The 19,056-nt window shown below is 44.5% G+C and overlaps 1 protein-coding gene across 1 annotated transcript; it reads right to left on the bottom strand.

Annotated features, from left to right (window-relative positions):
• Positions 1–261: 261 nt before the first annotated feature.
• opa (odd paired) lies at positions 262–18,397 on the bottom strand. Its single transcript, XM_017154534.3, has 3 exons — positions 17,162–18,397; positions 2,187–2,356; positions 262–1,827 (listed from the first exon to the last, which is right to left on the bottom strand). Exons 1-3 carry the CDS (start codon positions 18,117–18,119, stop codon positions 1,120–1,122), a joined length of 1,836 nt encoding a protein of 611 aa, XP_017010023.2. The 5' UTR covers positions 18,120–18,397; the 3' UTR covers positions 262–1,119.
• Positions 18,398–19,056: the final 659 nt, after the last annotated feature.

Below are 19,056 nucleotides of genomic sequence, written 5' to 3'. Positions count from 1 at the left end.
TATTTTCTGAGATCTCAGCGTTCATACAGACAGACAGACAGACAGACAGACAGACAGACAGACAGACAGACAGACGGACAGACAGACGGACAGACGGACATGGCTAGATCGACTCGGCTAGTGACCCTGATCAAGAATATATATACTTTATGGGGTCGGAAACGCTTCCTTCTAGCTGTTACATACTTTTGCACGAATCTAGTATACCCTTTTACTCTACGAGTAACGGGTATAATGATCACAACCTCGAAATAAATTGAACATTTTCGTTTATAGTTTTTTTCTGTTTATTTTTCTTGATGGTTTTTTGTGGGTTTTCTTGTTGTTGGTTTTTTTGTGATAACTTTTTAAATTTATTCTGCGTACTTAAGCTTGGAGAAATCTAAGGCCGAAAATGTATATACGTATATGCGATGTAGCTTCCAATCCCTTCGATGTTGAACTCTTTTTACAGTGTATTAGTTTGCAATTTTTGTACTAGAAAGCTTGAGGGATGGGAGGGGGTATGATGAGAGTGAAAGCAGCTTCGACAAAAAATTAGCTAAATCTTACCAGCTAAGTAATCAATATGCTTAAGTATTTTTGTTCGTTTAAAGTTAAAGTTACGGGTGCGGTTTTTACATTTATGCGGTAATTAACTCATATTTTATACATTTACATTAAGATTAGTTCGAATTTTGTTATTTTTAATTTGTTTTTGTTTTGCAACTAGAAAACTACGTTTAATTTTACATAACAGTTAAATAGCAAAAAATTAGGCAATTTATCGATCGTACATCTTCATTTTTTTGTATATTAATATTTAAAATACATAATAGTCATGTTCAAAGACGAATCCAAACGTGAGTGTTCGACTTTCGTTTCAACAGCAATTTTTCAATTATCAGGTAAAAAGTTCAAAGTGTTTTCTTCAACTTTCAGAAATATTTGGTTTTCACATTGCGCCACAAGGGCCAGGTTCTGCAGCCGCTGGCAGCAGATCCAGTCCAGCGAGGAGGCCGACTCCTCCAGGGGTCCTTGGGCTGGTCCTGGCCCACCACCACCAGTGATCGCGGTGGGCGTGGCCACCGGCTGGGCGGGGGGCGGTGGCGGCTCCTCGGGCCACCAGTTCTCCCACTCTCAATACGCCGTCGCTGCGCCGGGATGCATCAGGTGGTGGTGGTGGTGGTGGTGCCCGAAGTGGTTCAGGGGGTTCATGGCCTCCGCGGTGCCGCTCGGTGCGGCCGTGTGGTACCATTCGCTGGGGGGGTGGTGCTGGGCCGCCGGGTGGTACAGTAGGTGGTGGTTGTGGTGCAGCATCGAGGCGGAGGCGGCCGCTGCTCCCGGCGAGGCCGCCGCCTGGTGGTGATGGGGGTGGTGGTGGTGCGACGGTGGGGGTCCCAACGGGGGTGGCAGGTAGGCCGAAGCGGAGGCGGCCATCAGTTGGAGGGCGGGCGAGGACTTCGAATCGCTGGGATGGGTATGGGCTGGGAGTTGCTGCTGGAGTTGTTGTTGCTGCTGCTGTTGCTGTTGTTGCTGCTGCTGCTGCTGCTGTTGCTGCAGCAAGTGGGAGGCGCTGCTGCTGGCCGTGCTGCTGCTGCCACTGCTCGAGGCTCCCAGGTGGACGCTGTGCATCGGATTGGGCTCCGACTTGATCGAGTGCGGAGAGGACTTGATGCCGCTGCCGCCACTCAGACTGCTCACCCCACTGCTGCTGCCGGCACTTCCGTCCAGGCGGGTGGAAGGCGGCGTCTGGGCTCCGCCGGTGATGATGCTCGAGCTGGAGCTCTCCTCGCCCTCGCTGTCGTAGCCGTGGGACGGACTCTTTTCGTCGACGTTGCCATGCACCTGGGGGACAAATTAGCAAGTGGGGAAGAGTTAGTTGGAGTTTATAAAAGAGTTCTAATTTTTACAAAGTTTATGAACATCATTCTAGTAAGAACCGCACTCAAACTATGCTAGATTAAAATTTGTATTCCGCGGATTCAAATTTAAATTGATTTAAACAGATTTATTATTATTTATTTATTATTTATTTATTTATTTAAAACTTGACTTGAAAAATACATATTAAAAACTATTTATCTCAAAATACTAACGTTTTTAAAATGAAAATCGATCTAAGCAAGGACCTCAATTTATATCTCTTAGTTTGGAATTCATACATTTTGGCTCTGTGGAAAGAACATAGCTCTTGTTCAACTTACCTTCATGTGCTTGCGCAGCGAGGAGGGGTGCGTGTAGGACTTATCACAGCCATTGATCCGACAGTTGTAGGGCTTATCCGATGTGTGCACATGGGAGTGCTTCTTCCGATCCGAGGAGTTGGCGAACCGGCGATCGCATCCTTCGTGTTCGCACTTGAAGGGCTTCTCGCCTGAAAGTAGGCAGGAAAACAAAACATTTCAATGAGTTTTAATCGATAAAGAATATGTTTCTTAAATCAAATAGCGCTGCTTAGCGATAAATAGCATTATTTATGTGACACGCATTAAATAAATAATAGCTCCAGCAACAACGAACAGACGATGACCATTTATGGGCTCACCATTTTTATGAACTGTCCTGCACACACACACAATTTAATAAAGGTGGGAAAACCCGTGTGTCCAACATATTTATTGGGAAAACAATAACAAAACAACAAGACGCACAACTGGGGAAAGAAATCATATAAATTATGCGGGATCAAGAGGCCCATTGTTCGAGGGATCCCGACCCTGCGACCCGACCTCGATTTTCACCTGTGCCGATGCCGATTGTCCTTTTTGTTATTTGTCTGGACATCTCTTAGGATGCACAAGAACAAAAGCGGCAAGGGTAAAGGGAAAAGGTCACAAGGCTAACGTTTTTTATTCGATTCGTGTGCGTAACACCTTTTCCGATCGAAGAGAAGAAAACATTCCCCCGATTAGCCCGAAGTGATATTTTATAGCTTATTAGAAAATTATTTTTTGACGACGGTTGGGGGAGTCGAAAATCTTGACAGCGATGCCAGGCGATAAAATCGGGATTAAACATAAATAATATGGAGCCAGGGGATAACCCGTAATTTTGCAAAGATTTCAGGGAAATTAAAGAAGCGAGAGGAAAACTTAAAATGTTAATTTCTTCCTTCGGGTATGACTTGATAATTGTGTGCTTGTCCCATTAATTTCAATCACTTGCCATATTAACCGCCTGTTAAAGGCCATAAGCAAACCGAGTGAGATATTTATAGAAGTATCGCTGGCTAAGTCCATTTAGCATATGGCATTTATGTCGCAGATAAGCGGCCATTACATGCACCACAAGCTTTATGACAATTGAAGCTAAGCGGCTCAGATCCCGATCCCCTCGGCCCCCATTTTCCCCAAACGAAAACCCACGCGGGCCCGCTGACGATGACAATAATCGAACATTTTCACACCTCGAGCTTAAAGCGGACAATGACAATCGCATTGGAGTGGGGGTGAGCTGTGGGTTAAGGAAAAGTGGCACAGCTGGGCCACTGCAGATGGGGTTTCGGGGTAGGGCTTTGTGCGCCCGCCTTATAAAAGACGTCCAGCGGTGACTGCGCAGCCGGCTCAACAAGTTCCAGCTTTTTTCGCCTTCGCATTCGGTTCATGTAATTTAATACTAATTTATGTGCCTTATTATCCGCATTTGAATAAAGTTTTTATTTTCGGATCCGTAATTAGTCAAAGAGCTCGCGGAGATATGTGTAAATAAACATAAATCGGACAAATGCTGTTCGATTTGAATGGCGTGTCGCATTGTGATTGTTATTGTGTTTTCTATTAATTTGTCAAAATTTAAAACTCATAAATAAGCATTACAATAAGTGCCATCGGAGCGCGACTGGAACTCAATTATTTTGACAGGTCCCAAGGGTCCCAAAAACAGAACAAGCTGAGCGAATGCAATTCGACGTGCTTCGAATTCCCAACTTGTGTGCGCTTTTTCACTGAGTTCAAATGGAATGTGGCGCCAGATAAAATCCGTTGGTGGGCTGTTTCTAATATTTTTAATAAGAAAGAAAAAATCTCTAGGGAATGACTTATCTTGCCATAGAATCCTATGCCAAAAACTCAATTTCGTTACACTTTGCCCTATTGCACTCTGCCCTATCAACACTCCACGGCTATCAGGTGGCTATGGGAAACGCTATCTTTAAACACTAATTAGTCATAAATAGGACAGGCAGCTGACTTGGATCCGCCAACCCGCTGGGCTCCTATCCGTGCTATCAGTCTTATCACCTTATTTTCGGGGAACCCAGCGGCACATCGCTGCCTGACTGAGGCCATAGCCCACTGAACACGGAGTACGGAGTGCGGAACACGTCCACATATCCACATATCCATCTCCTGGAGCGCTGCGGTCTAAACTCAGCGGGGGAGACGGCAGAGTGCGGCACGCGCTGCGGCCAAGGACATTAAAGGGTTCGGGTCCCGGCTAAGTGCAGCGCAGGATACGCATAATTTTCACATTCCACACCGAACTGGCGGGCATTAAAACTGGAATTTAAATATGTTTTATTGCTTTAAGTTTCGGGTCCGATGGGTCCAGGTTCCCCCGGGCCTGAAATAACCGAAATATCGTCGCCCATTTATAAAATGTCAATTTCAGACGACGTTTTTCGACTTCCCCTTCCGACGGAGCGACATGAAAGACATCCTTGGCGCACCCTTTTCGTCCTGGCAAGGCGCCATAAGTACAGTGGGCCCCCTCCTGGAACACCCCTCTTCCGCCGGCAAATCCCATTTAGGCTGTGCGAATCGACAAACTTATTTAAATATTTCAATAAAGTAAATCCAATGGTAAAGTCTCTGGGTATATAAAATAGGCCGCCTGTTTTGTGATTTGCATATTTAGCGGGAGTTTCTGTTTTTCCTTCCCCTTCGGCGGAAAGCCCCAAAATGGTTAATTTCCTAAAAAAAATCGCTCCTCGCGGGCGGAACGATTGGAATCGGCACAGACTGCCTGTCATGGCGTTTTGTGTACAGCTGCAGAGCTGTTTGTTTTTTTGGGGTGGTTCTTATATTTTGGGGTTGCTTTGTAATCTCCTCTCTGCGAACGTGTGTGTGTGTGCGTGGGTTAAGCCAAGAAAGTTGTACATGGCCGCATATATATTAAAATATATGTACGCACGGCATTGTTTGTTGGTATATATGGCACATGTTTTGGCTTTTATGTAACTGCCGCAAAGCTTGCTGTCATTTGCAGACGAGAGCCGAGCCGACGGCCTTCCTCCCCCTCATTTTCCCCTGCTCTTCCACCCCCGCCCCCATTTTCCCGTCTGAAATTGTTTTTGTTGTGGCTATTATGGGGCGTTGTTTCTTTTTCGCCGGTGGAATGGGGCTTTCTGATGTTTCTGGGCGTAGTCGAGCCCAAAAAGAAAAAACATAAATGAGTTTTGCCAAAGTGTTTTCTTTTGGGCTCGAAGATTTGCTTGTATATTATTAAAATATGTTTGGATGGTTAAGACAACAATATGTTTTTCGGTTTGGGTGAGGGAAACGATGGATGGAGTCGTAGCTTGTAAGGTTTTTGGGCTATTCGTTCTTATGAACATTGTTTGTGAAACTTTACTATATTATTAAATATATGGGATAATAAAACCATTTTTATAGCCTGAACTTGTTTTTAGTTTCAACAAATTGAAATTTTAATAATTAGTTTGCATTGTCCAGAGTCTTTATACAAATTTGTTGGTCAACTTACAATTACTGTATGGCCAACAAATACCGTAAGTACCATGAAATCCAGAAATACCCAGACCTGTCATGAGGAAGCAACAGGAGATCTGAAAGCGCCCCGCCCCCGCACTCTATATATAATACCCTGCCTCTGGACGTGATCGCCGCTAACCGAGCGATGCAAATTAAGCATCATTGACAGTCGCTGATTAATTGGAGTGAATCAGGTTTTTAATTTTCAGCAACAAACAACAGATGAAATTAAAAATACACACTGCACAAATAAAACATTTTTTCCGCCGTCAGAGTGACAGTTGCTTATTAAAGGCATTTCGAAATGGAATTAATTAAAAAACGCAAAAAACCAAGGAGTGAGTTAACAGAGCGGCTAAGCAGAGGGATGCCAGAGTTTTGGAATCTCTGCTTTAATTGCTGCTAAATAATTGCCCTGGTAAATATTTATTGCCTGCTTAAGGACCGCTCACCACTCGCCCTCAAAATGGAACAAAGGACGGATCCCATCCCGGAGCCATCCTCTCGCTCTTTTTACATAACAACGAGTGAGCCAGAAAGGGAGGGAGCTAGGGCCAAATGATGGCAAGGGATGAGCATCATCATCGCTCATGTGTCAACAGCATGCAATGCGATATGATTATTATTATCTAACAATACAATAACAAAACTGCTACTTTTTGCCTGCCGGTCCACTAACTGCGTCCCTCTTCCTCCTGCACCTCCGTCTGGGTTGTTGACACTCCTCGGATTTGAGAATCCTCAGCTCATTGTGTCTCTGTATCTGTTTGTTTGTTTGCTATACATTTTTTCCGCTGCTGTCGCTTCCCCTTCCTCCGCTGCGCTCCTTTTGTTCCTTCGGCCAAAGCCGGAAAAAGCCAAACCCCGGTTTCCTGGCGGTTTACATTTCAATGGGCAATTTTCCTTCGCTCCCCCTTTTTATCTGCCGGCGAATAGCTCACTTTTTGCTAGGGGTAGTTAGGGGGCATGACTATTGGCGATGGGAATATTGTTTGCAATATTGTTAGGATCTCAAGGATGATATCGGATGTGCCCGAAAAGCAGGTGACGCTCGAGTGTAGCGCGTGATATTCAGTTTGCAATTACAAATCGACAACCAGAGATCAAAGATCTATGATCCAATCCAGTAATCAGCCCGTCCATCTATATTTCCCCTTCGCCCTATTTGGGCACATTTTCCCACACGCCGCTTACTCTGAATATTTATAACAGTTGCCTGCATTTGATGACCAAATTAATGGCCAACCATTCCGCTCCATTCCATAATAATAATAATAAAATCATAATTTAAGTGCAATGAATGCCGCTTGTCAACGGCCAAATGCAAAATCCTCGAGCTCATCATCGGGGAGAGTATTCTGATTATCATCATTATTATCATCGCCTCACCATCGTCGTGGCAGAGGATGTGCACCCCTCGGGCGGAGAAGTTACCTATGGGTCTGCCACACAGTCGGTCCATTGTTTGTTTGTTTGACAAAAACCATCGTTGAGTGAATTCGTTGATGATTTATGATTTCTGCATCCCTCCCTGACGACGCCGATGATTATGATGACCCCATCCCCGTTTTCCTTGGCTAAGCAGCCTCGGTCCTCACATAATTTTCGCTATTTGTTCGCAGCTCTGCCGTTTGCTGTCAAGTGATACGTTAATAATTGACACTGGGGTCAGTGCCCAGACTCTCAGCCCCTGGGTTTTCCTGCGGTTTATCGTAGTCACTTCCCCAGATACTTTTGGGAAAATGTTTCAAAACAAAAACACAACGAATTTTACACTTCGTTGGCGGCCTGCGCCTAATGAGGAAATGAGGGAAATTACATTGGGAAGATAGAGGAAGTCTTAACTTGGGTAGTGAGGAAGGACTATAACTCGCAACCCTAAGTCGTCATTTCAATACTGGAAATACATTAAATACATCTTAAATTTGCCTACACCAAGCTTACAAATTTTCAATGAATTAACTTGAAAAACTTTTTCCCTCCCCAACATAAAATTTAATGTTTAATGCTCGACTCGAAAATTGTGTTTTGTGAACAAATTTTTGTTATTACACAAGGTTGCCAGCTCCAGATGCCAGACGCACACACATCCGTGTGTCTTTTTCTTAGTCAGCCAAGTCTGGAAAAGTTTTTCTGGCTGCTCCAGTCGAAAATGCAATTTGAATGCATTAAATGCAAGCCGCACTCTCATGTAGGTAGGAATACATGCTCAAAAACGAGCATTTGCATACATGTAGGTATGTATCTCGGTGCGCACACACACCTCGAATATGTTAGAGGCGTTAGTTGCATGGCAAACTTGTCGAAAATTTGTTCCAATGGTTGGGGTCCGAAAAAAAAGCCGAGCCAGCAGAAGGAGAGACCAAAGTCAGAGCCTCAGTCACAGCCAGACGAACTGGCCATGTTTGGTCTTGTACTCGTGTTCAGCAAGGCTGTTGCTGTCATTGTTTTACTAATAGTTCTGCTAGTTGTCTATCTGCGGAATGAATTTATATACAAAGCAGGGTGTGTGTTCTCTATGGTCGGTTATGTGAGCAAAAAGTTGTTGGCGAAATCATATTCGGTGAGCGCAAAGGGTTATGAAAAAGCTAGGTTAGGAATGTGTGGAATGGAACACAGCGACTTGTAAGTACCCGTTTAAACTCTGGGAAGTGCACATGAAGTGATTATTGTAATTAAGTTTTCATGAGGATTTATAATTTACTAGTGGGTAATGTGTCTGTATTCAAATTGTAAGCTCCTCTTTAAGCAAGTTATGACTAGCAAGCTAACCTGAAGCTAATTGACTAGTTCGACATTTCTACCGAGGAACTAGTATGAATGGGATCCGCCAGCTACCACGGCTCAAAATGCACTCGAATGACAAACGGAGCGTAGACAATAAGTAAAAGTAGCACTAAGCCCATTGTCTGAACCCAAAATGCTTACAAACAAGGGCATACATAGCTGGAACAGGGAGAGTGCAAATGAGTGCCGGAGGGAGAAACGGTAACTGAAGTCGGCCCAGTTGACAAAGAAGTATCGGCCAGGATTAGCCCAAGAAGCAGCTGATGTCTCAACCGCCTCATGAATGAACTGCTTACGCGGTGAAAATGTTTGCAAAAAGAAAGCGGAGGAAATGCTCTTACCGGAGCAGGAGTGGAAGGCCAAAATCCACAACAAAGGGCGGCCTGGTCGACACTCTCAAAGAGGAGAGGTGTCGCATTGTCTCGACTCGGTCACGGATCGGTGTCTATATCTGTTTGGTATCTCCCCGGCCTGATTTTTTGCTCTTTAGCGCTCTTTAAGATCTTAATCTTCTCAGCCCACTCACCCTTCCCCTCGCCCTCTTGGGTATCCCTTCTGTTTGTTTATTTTTTCGAGTTCCATCAAGTAGAAAATCTCTTCGGCTGTTTGTCAGAAATTAAAATGTCATCAAGATTGTCATCGTTTGGTTATGCGATGTGACATCTCCGGCAACTGAAGGAGGCCGAACCTCTGGTTTCGGGGTTCGAGGTTCGGGCTACTCGGCTCGGTTTCGGATGGATTCCTTATCTCAAATGGCTTGTTCAAGTTTAAATGTTGTCAATTCTAACAAGATTCGATTTGTGATAAAGCCAATCGATGACATCAGGCGACAAATATTCGGAAAGAGCGATTGGAATGGTCTTAGATGAGATGGTTTTTTGGCAGAGTAGGATGGGAAATGTGTATCTAGGTATTTTGCTCAATCATTTAAGACTCATTAGATGTGGTAAATATTTTTTACCCAATCTGAAGTTTTAGCTTCCCCTCTCATCCAAAATTCTGAACAGGTCTTCCTTCTATCACACACTCTCTCACACCTCGTTTAAATCCCTTCGCACTTCATCACCTTTGTATATCTTATCGATACTGCCTAATGAACACATCAAAACATCAACTAAAATTGCATTTATGTTCGCAACACTCGGGTAACAACACACAGCCGTATTTCGGGGCAAACAAATTGATCTAAGTTTCGAAAATCGAAAATCGAGGGGAAAAGTATCACATCGCATGGCCCACATCCCAGTGGCTTTGGCTTACACTCGGCTGAGTCCTGCGAGGAAATTCGATCATGCTGAGAACTGGGAAGGCAAAACCGAGAGCCAAAGAACCGGCACAGTAGACCGCAATACACTTTTCACAGTAGCCGTCGGCAATGCGTCATAGAGTCTGCGGATCCATTATTCCGTTGGCCTTTTCCGCGTTGGCGGCTGTAATTTTAGCCAAAAACCTAGCCCGCTGTCGTCCCGTTTGACAGGAGGTTGTCACACAAACTCTGCGTAAGTTCTGCCTCTAATTACAATTGACAATGTTTTTACAATAAATTGCGTGCCCGTCGAGGTTGTTACTCCGGCTGCGGCTTTTTGGGTTAAACAATCACATTGTGTGCCTAAGACAACTTGGAGGCGTTCGTGTGTTACAAATTCGGCTGAACGAAAGCGACAAACGGTCCGAAAATGTCCCAGGCCAAAAGCCACAAATATGCATATATCTGGACCTAAGCTGATTTGACAAGCACGCTTATAGCCGTTTATTCAGCGATCGCAATTTTTTGCTACATTGGAATTATATTTTTGTTTATACTCTGTTCTCGAAGAGTATATATAATATGTTGCTCAAACATTGTTTATGGTGTATTTTATTTTAGTTGTTGAAATATTTTCCTCTACAACTATTTAGTTTGGTTTACCTCTTTCGTTTCTTTGAATTATTTTCGAGGAATATTCATTGAGAACAAAAATAGCATTCCAAGCATTCCCTAGTCATAACCGAAAGCCCTCTGTTTTGGCCAGAGCATTCCCCGATTTATAAGAAATCGTCTGGCTGTGTTGCCCGGCTGTCTCAGCCTCAGTCTTTCTTCTTTTTGGCTGTTTAACATTTTTGCCCATATGAATAATGATTTCATTTTTCCCATCAGCTAATTTATACAAGTGGGGCAATGCGCGCGGGGCCCTTGGCGCGATTTAGAGGATTAGTCAGGCCTTACTTTTCCATAATTCTCGAAAAGCAGAAACAGAAACAGAAACCCGGGTCCCGGATCCCAGATCCCGGGTCCCAGTTCTCACTTCCAGTTCAAGTTCGAACTCCGAGCTCCATCTTCTACCTGTGCCCCAACCCGAACGTGTGCAGATATAAAAAATATGCAAGATGACAGTTTAATTTTATGGTTTGTCTGCTGCTGATCAGTTCTTTATGCGTTGAAATTGTATTCGTATTCGTATTCTTATTTTTATTTTTATTCTTATTCCGTCTCTATCTACAATCTTGAGCCCTCTCTTTCGGGGATCCGCTGGAATGCGAATGGAGTCTGGTACGTGGCTACTTTTGGTTCATTTCGGGTGAGGAATTTAATTAATTTGAGCGCAACTTCTAATGACACGGTGGGCGTGGCGAGGGCTTAGGAATTGGAACGAAAACTTGCCAAAAAAATGAAAGAGAACCGAGGGCAACTGGACAGGGGCAGAGAGGAAATTTATCAAAAATAAGCCTCATTTATTAACTAGCCGGGGTAAGCAGCTTACGTCCATCCAGCCATGGAACTGAAACATCCGAGGGTTAGCACTTTCATTCAAATATTATGCAACAGCCCAACAAAATGGCTACTTAACTAATAGATTCGAATGGAAGACCAAAACAATGACAATGCCAAAGGGTTGGGAGAACGAGGACAAACCCCTGCCGCGTTAACAACGCGCGTTTTTTACGTCTCTCGCTTTTTGGTAAATGAAATTATAATTCCTGCCCATGTGCAGGCAGGGGTTAAGGTAGACACATATACACGGCCATATAAATGTATGGAATTGTTTTGACATTTGGGAAAATGCATGGAAAATAGAGAGGACGCAAAGCAACCCCCTCTCTGTTCTCAAGCGTAACGGGTGGATGTGGATCGAGGAGCATTGTTAGTAAGTAGTTAGGACTGCGCAAAGGGGGTTACGAATCGGGGGTTGTCACTAATTAGAATGGGTGCATATGCTAGATTATATTGGGTGAATGTTGGTGTGTTGCTCTATAGGAAAAACCGGGTGGGCAAAGGACTTTGGTCCTACAAATGTGGAAAACATTGAGTGATTTGATAAATAACTATTTTAATATTAACGATACCATAGTAATACTTTCAACTGTTCTTTCCAAACTTTAAGAAAACTTTCCAAAAATCATTGCAAAAAAAATCAGCAGTTAAAGATTCTAAAAGTATCCATAAATTTCCCTAGCACAAAGAAAGTTTAACTCTAGTTTTCATCGCCCTGGCCAGTCAATAAATTTCCTAACTTTGCTTACATTCAGCTGTCAAAGGCTTGGACCACAGCAGAAATTTATACACTTTTTACTTGTGGCACATAAATCGCCAAAAAGAGAGGAGGCAACTTTTCAGCTTGTCAAAGTTTTAGCAGATTGCTATCGTGTGTCATGTTTGGTATTTGACACTTTAAATTGAGCGAAACGAATGCAAACATGGTGTCCTTGTCCGTGGATTCCGGGGATATGGATAGGGATAGGGGCTGGGATATGGTTATATTGGCCTCCGGAGGGGGTACTGCTAATTAAATGACGAATTTCCCTCGTTGGCTGCTCTGGCCTTTGAATGCATTTGTCATTAGGTGAGCAGACCCGAGAATTGCTCCTAGAGAGCGCATCTAATTGAGTTTCGGTCGTCAGTTTCCTCGACAGCGGGAGGGAGGAGGCAGGAGATCCTGGCCGAAATGCCCGGCCAGGTAGGGAAGTTAAGGTAATCAGCTCGAGCACATCGCAGGTTTCTTTCACCGCCCCCTCCCACTGGCTGTGCCTCGTCTTCTGGCCATTGTTCTGCCAACAGTCAAATTCTGAGAAGCCAAAACACACAGTTTTATCCGCAAAAATAAAAAGTGATTTTGTCTCTCGCTTCGATGTATCTGTATCTGTATCCGCATCTGAGTCTGTTTGGTGTGTATTTTTGTGAAAACCGTTGAACCCGCAATAAAGCCATCAATCATTGACATTTGCCAGCGCATTGGTTTTGTTGAATTTTGTATTTTGAATTTGAAAAATTATTCCATTGGCGCCGAGCTCGGAAAAAAATGCAATGAGAAATGAGGTGTGCAAATTATTTGCTAATCCAGTTTTTAATTCGCATTTGGAAGCAATCTCCATAAAAGAAATAGTTATAGGAACTCGATAGAGTTGCTCTAAAATATTCTACCAACCCATTTCAAGCATCTTTCCCATCTCAGTTAACCCGTTCAAGCTTTATAAAAGTGTAAATAATTGCATAATTCACTCCATCGTTCAAGGACTGAACAAGTCCATAAAAGACTCATTAAAAAAACACTTGCACTCAATTAAATCGAGTCGAGATGGAGCTACAGAGGGGGCTAATCAAACAAGGGTCGCAGCCACCAGGACAATGTTGAATGCTAAACTTTGCCCCGCAGCATAATTGCACAACAACAAGGCGCCTGGAAAAGCGAGTGCTTGCGCTTGGGCGGTGGGAAAGCGGGGGAAACCCAGAGGCAGGCGGTGGGCGGTGGGAGGCCGTTGGCTTAATGAGCTTGAAGAGAGCGGACCGAGGGGGCTGCGAATAAAAACTAACCACAAAGTTGTTGAATGCTCTTGCGGCAGTCGGATCCTGTGGCCCGTTGTAGGTGTTAATGAATAAAGTTGTTTGTGGTCCGGCCAGGAGGAGCGGAATGGAAAAGAATCGTGTAAAAAGATGGCTATGTGTGTGCAAACCGCACAGCGTGATAAACGCCATCTATCCAGACTCACAGACTCGCAGGCAGGTCAGCTGAGCCCCAAACAACAAAAAACAACAGCCACAGAGCAGACAAACCTTGATTGTTCGTTGGGTTTTTTGTGCAGCTGGAGGGGTGGAGTCTGTAGGTGGGAAAGTGGGAGGAACGGGGATTTGGGATGGACAGAGGCTGGACAAAATTGCAGACGGTGACGGTGGTGACAAGTGCAAAAGTTAACACACAGGCACTCACTGGCGGGAACGTCGGGAATGAAATGAAAATGGAGAACAACTTCTACAGGAGTTGTCTTTAGTACTGGGATCTAAATTCGACATCGATGTCATAATGAGAACTTAAAGTAATAAGCAATATTAAAAATTTATGTGCAAATCTAATGTAACTTAAACAAATAAATTACAATTAATTATACATAAAATGGTTAAAAATTGACCTAAATTAAAAAGTAAAAATAAGAGAAAAATAAAGAAAAAATAATATATTTGGTTATTAGGTCGAAATGTTAGACAAATGTTTAAAGAATTCCATCCAAATTCTAATTAAGATTGAAAAATTCTAGATTTCGTAATCGCTAACCTTTTAGAACATAGAAATTTAGTTCTTGATATTTATATATGTGCCTTTCAATATATATTGATATTTCACATTCCCATCCCAAACTCGAATCTTGAAACGCAATGTTTTCTATGGTATATTGACCCCTCCGATCAGTTCTCGCTGTTTTAATGGCACCACTTAAGCAGATCTATATCGCCTGGATCCATAAACACATACTTGACTGCCCTGCTCCGTTTTACTCACCCACTTATCAAATTTCGACCCACTCCCAATCGCAGAGGAGTGGAAACCAGATCATAAATAACCTTTGCATAATCTAAATCAAAAGCTTAATGTAGCATGGCGGGTAACCAGCACAGAACTGAAACAGCAGTAGAAACAATCGCAAACGTAAATAAAATAAGGCTAGAGAGGCGGAATGTGTGCGAAACATCCAGTAATCCGCCGAGTGTTACCCCAATTTCGGGGTTTCGATGGCTTTTTTGAGAGGGCCAAGCACGGAGTGCCAAAGAAGCATTTCCGAGCGATTACAAGCGGAAGTTTTGACACGTGTCAACACATGTGTGTGTTTGGAGTTTGTTTGCCCTGCCGTTGTGTGTTGTGTTGCTTGGTGTGGTGTCAATGCAATAAAAACAAACACCAGCGCCAAGGGACATTTAACCCAGGCAACGATGCTGATTGAATTTTTGATTTATGCAGCGAGGGAGAGGATGGCGGAGGATGGGGGTACGTAGTTCGTACTTCAAGAGCCCGAATCCCACAGAAAGTTAAAGGTTAAAGGCCCCGATCCCGATACCTAATGAAGTTGTGCGTCGGCCACTTGAAAGCCAATCAGTATGTTGGCTATCTCCAGCAATTTGTAGCCCGGGTCAACCAATCATAGGCACACACAAATCAGAGACCCTAAAAAACGCACTTTTCTGCTGCATCACGGCATCTCGGAGAAAAGGAAATATGAAATTAGTCAAAAATATCATCATATCGTACACACAGTAACCGACTCACAATGCCCCCCGAGATCATTATAATGCCACATGATTGTTCCAAAATCGAATACAATATGGCGGCGTCTCGAAAATCAAATCGAAACATTTTAATTACCTTTCGATGAGTGTGCAAAAGAAAATACTGTTTGTCCGAACAGATTTGGAGAAATAGCTTTTTTGTGCAGCTAATTTAGTGATTTATGAATCTCTGTGAGCGTTTTATCCCGACCCTCGTGGTGGTAACTATAAAATGTGTCTATAATGAAGCGCCCGACGTCATATTTTAATTCAATTTATAAAAGTATAAAGCCCAATAATCCTCAGAAAAACTTGTTAAAGCCCACGCACAAAACAGCGACAATAAAGAGGCAACGAAAAGTGTGCAGAGGCAAAATTAAAGCAAAAAATATGAAAAATATTCCCGGCAGTATAAAACGCCATTTTCTGTATATTCCAGAATATTTTTGTGCGGATTTTTGATGCTGCTGCTGCCTAGCTTTTCTCCCCTCCAATTACCAGTTTAATAAACGAAGGACACTGCCAAAACAAGGACAATGTTTGGAGACCGAGGACCATAGAATTTCCACTACGCCTCCGTTCATTGTTCTTCGCTGGAAGGTTTATTAAATCGAGTGGTGCAATTTTAAAACAATTACACCGCATTCAGTGCTGCTGGCTGGCAACTTTGTTCTGTGTTTTCGCATTTTATGCCTGTTTTCCCTGGCTTTCCTCTGGTTAATTGATTTTAATGGCTGTGTTTCGCCGCTTCTAATGAGCCCTACATGCTCAGCCATAAATTTCAATGGAACAAGTTCAACAGCCACTGGAATCAAAGTCATTAATTTGCGTTAAGCTCGGTTTCTGGCTTTAAAGTTCAACTTCTCATAGATCACGACCGTATTGTTGCCTTAAATCTCAGACAACAGAAATACCAAAGCGCAGGCATTTATTTCTGATTAATTTTTACCAGAAGTGTTGATGCTAAGCTGAGCTTGGATTTTGATTTATTCTCGAAAGACAATTGAAAGAGAAATGCTTAAATTTGGCATGATTAATGGAGGGTATAAAATGCTGTGTTAAATCAGAAATGGGAAGGGATTACGTTTAAATAAAATAAAGATTAAGCTATAGTGAAGTAAACGTTATTATGAAATTTCAATATTTTAATAATGGCAATGGTAATTTATTTAAGATTAATGTGTCAATTTTGTATAAAAGTATTCATGTTTTAAATTTTCTCAGTTTGGTTTTCGGACGGCTAATATTTGAACTGGGTTCGACTTTATAAGTCAAGAGATATTCGCAGGCTTACGGAAATACTAAGGGAGTGCAAAAGTTGAAGTCAACCCAAAGTCGCGGGAATAATCCTTCCCGTGAGGACAACAACTTTGAGGAGGATTTCCAGTGCGAGGAAAGGGCTTAAGACGCAGGTTTTACAGGTGTCATAAAAGAGGGCTCGAGCGGGCAGTGGCGGGCTAAGCCAGGTAGTGGGCGTTGCACCGACTTTTGCCGACGGCAACACGCCCACCTCGAGCACGTCCGGGATTTGCCCAGTTAAGGGCAAGGGTTAAACCCCGGCAAGGTGAACTGATGTTTGAGTATGGAAAGATCAAGGACTTCGACTCCAAAACATTCTATTTTCAAAAGATTATTTGTAGAAGGCAAGAACAACAAAATTGCAAGCACTTTTCAGCACAAAATTTATAAGTGCTAAATGAACTCTGATCATTTATTAAAATTATTAATCAAAACTGCTTTTAAAGAGATATTTAAAAAAGTTTTGAACTCAAAAATATTGTAATGTAAGAAGTACATTGTACGTATTTAATACCTACAGAAATAATATTTCTGAACCTAAGGCCCTAAAATTTTAGATAATCTTAAATCTGACAATTTAAGATATCTCAATCTATTCCAATTATATTTTTGCGATTCCTAACCTAATTCCTGATCAGCTATTTTAAAATTCTGTTGATTCCAACTTCTGTCTATCCGAGAATATTGAGAATTTGGATTATAAAGTTATAGATGTTGGAAGATTCCACTGTTGTAGTCGTACTAAATCCGAGGTGAACATTTATAGTTCTGGGAAAGCTTTTTATTTTGAGGCAACTACCGACTACCGTGATTTCATAATAATAAAAAACATCAGATTGAATTGAACCACATTTAGGATCAATGTACTTACCCGTATGCGTGCGCTTGTGGATCTTGAGGTTCTCGCTCCGGGCGAAAACCTTGCCGCATCCCGGATGCGGGCAGGCGAAGGGCTTCTCGCCGGTGTGGACGCGGATGTGGTTGACCAGCTTGTACTTGGCCTTGAAGGGCCGTCCGTTGCGGGAGCACCCCACCCAGAAGCAGGCGTGGGTGGTGCACTCGGGTCCGCCCACGTGCTCGACGGTCAGGTGGGTGACAATCTCGTGCATCGAGTGGAAGACCTTGTTGCAGGTCTTCCTGCCCCCGGGCGGCACCAGGCCGGGCTGGTCGGGGTCAATCCAGAGGCACTGCATCTCCTGCTTGACGCTGGAGGTGGACGAGGTCGGCTGGTGGCGCATGTAGCGCAGGAAGGCTCCTGCCCCGGCCGGGTGCATCGCGGACATGGCGTGGTGGGACGGGTGGTGCACCACCGGGTGGTGCACGGCTGCCGTCGGGAAGTTGCCGTGGTGGTTGTACGGGTGTCCGGCGGCGTAGGCGTCCATCCTCATCTGGTGGTGGTGGTGGTGGTGGCTGTGGAAGGGGTGCTGTCCGAAGCCGGAGCCCAGCTCGGCGGCCTGGCCGGGGAAGCCGGAGAAGAGCATGGAGTCCGCCGCAGAGGTGGCCTGTCCGGCGGACCCGGTGACCCCGTAGTCGGCCTCCCTTCTGCCCAGCAGAAAGTCCCTCGAGGCGTAGCTGTTGAAGTGCCCGTATCCGGAGTTCTGGTAGACGGCGGAGGTGGCAGTCGCCGAGTCCTGGTCCTGGAGCTGTTGCTGCTGCTGCTGGTGCTGCTGCTGCTGCTGGTGCTGCTGCTGGGTCATCTCCTGTTGCTGCTGCTGCTGTTGCTGCTGCGCGTTGCTGTTGCTGTTGCTGGCGGTGGTGTTGGGCGACATTCGCAGCCCGTAACTGGCCAAATGATGCTGGGCCGGCTCAATGAAGGCGTTCATCATCATGATTTAAGTTGAGTTTTGCTTGGAATCGATCTGCTTTCAGTTTTTTACTCGCTCACTATAAGTTTTCTTGCACTAGCTAGGCCAGCAGCCCATCACCGCACTGAGTCACGTCACTTAACTGTATTTACTGTGGGCTTTCGCTCTTCGCTATTTCACTCGATTTGCATTCAGATATCAGATGATATTTATGTAATACACTCGCGCGCGTTGCGTTTCTGGGGCGTTCGAATCGCAGCAAGACTTGACGCTAGCCGAATGCCAAGACTTGACGTTTCAAGATGCGCAGCAGGACTGAAATGCTCCTGAAGTTCTGACTCGCTGCTCGTCGCCTCGTCCGAATATCTGCCGGCGATCGCGTGCGAGCGAGCGAGAGGGTCGTAGGCACGGCGCAAAATGGCAAACGCAGGCCCAAGGCAGTGGGTGCGAGCGGGACAGCCCTACTGTTGGCCCGAGGTGAGTTGCGCTGGCCGTGGTGGGTTTCGCCAAGCCACCACTCAGTCGGATAGGCCTGCACCGTGAGTGCGAGCGGGACGGCGGCAAGAAAATGGCTGCGCCTCCGCATGCCCAGCCGGCGGTTAGAGGAGCACAGAGCCAGCGCACTTAGTCCAATTGGAAACCGCTGGGGCATACTGTTCTCTCGCTCTGCAAACTGGTTCCGCGGAAATTAACACCCACTGTGGTTGGCCAGTGGGTGGTGGGCCGACTGGGCGCAGCGTGCGCCTGTGCAGGGGGCCCAAATGCTGATTGGACCGACGGGCAGCCAATTGAAAGCTCGCGGGATGCATTTTCCAGCCCGCTTTTCGTTGTCACTGCGGACGAATGCCCGCCACTTCAGCTCGCCCCAGCTGTCAGTTTATCAAATTAGTTGTTTATTTTATTGATTTTAATGATACTAAGCACATTCCGGGCTCGGACATCGGAGATTTCAATTTCCATT

The sequence above is a fragment of the Drosophila takahashii genome, chromosome 3R, assembly GCF_030179915.1.
Source record: "Drosophila takahashii strain IR98-3 E-12201 chromosome 3R, DtakHiC1v2, whole genome shotgun sequence".
Classification (NCBI taxonomy): domain Eukaryota; kingdom Metazoa; phylum Arthropoda; class Insecta; order Diptera; family Drosophilidae; genus Drosophila; species Drosophila takahashii.
Note: the sequence above shows the minus strand (reverse complement) of the source record. Positions and strands in the feature narration are given on the sequence as shown.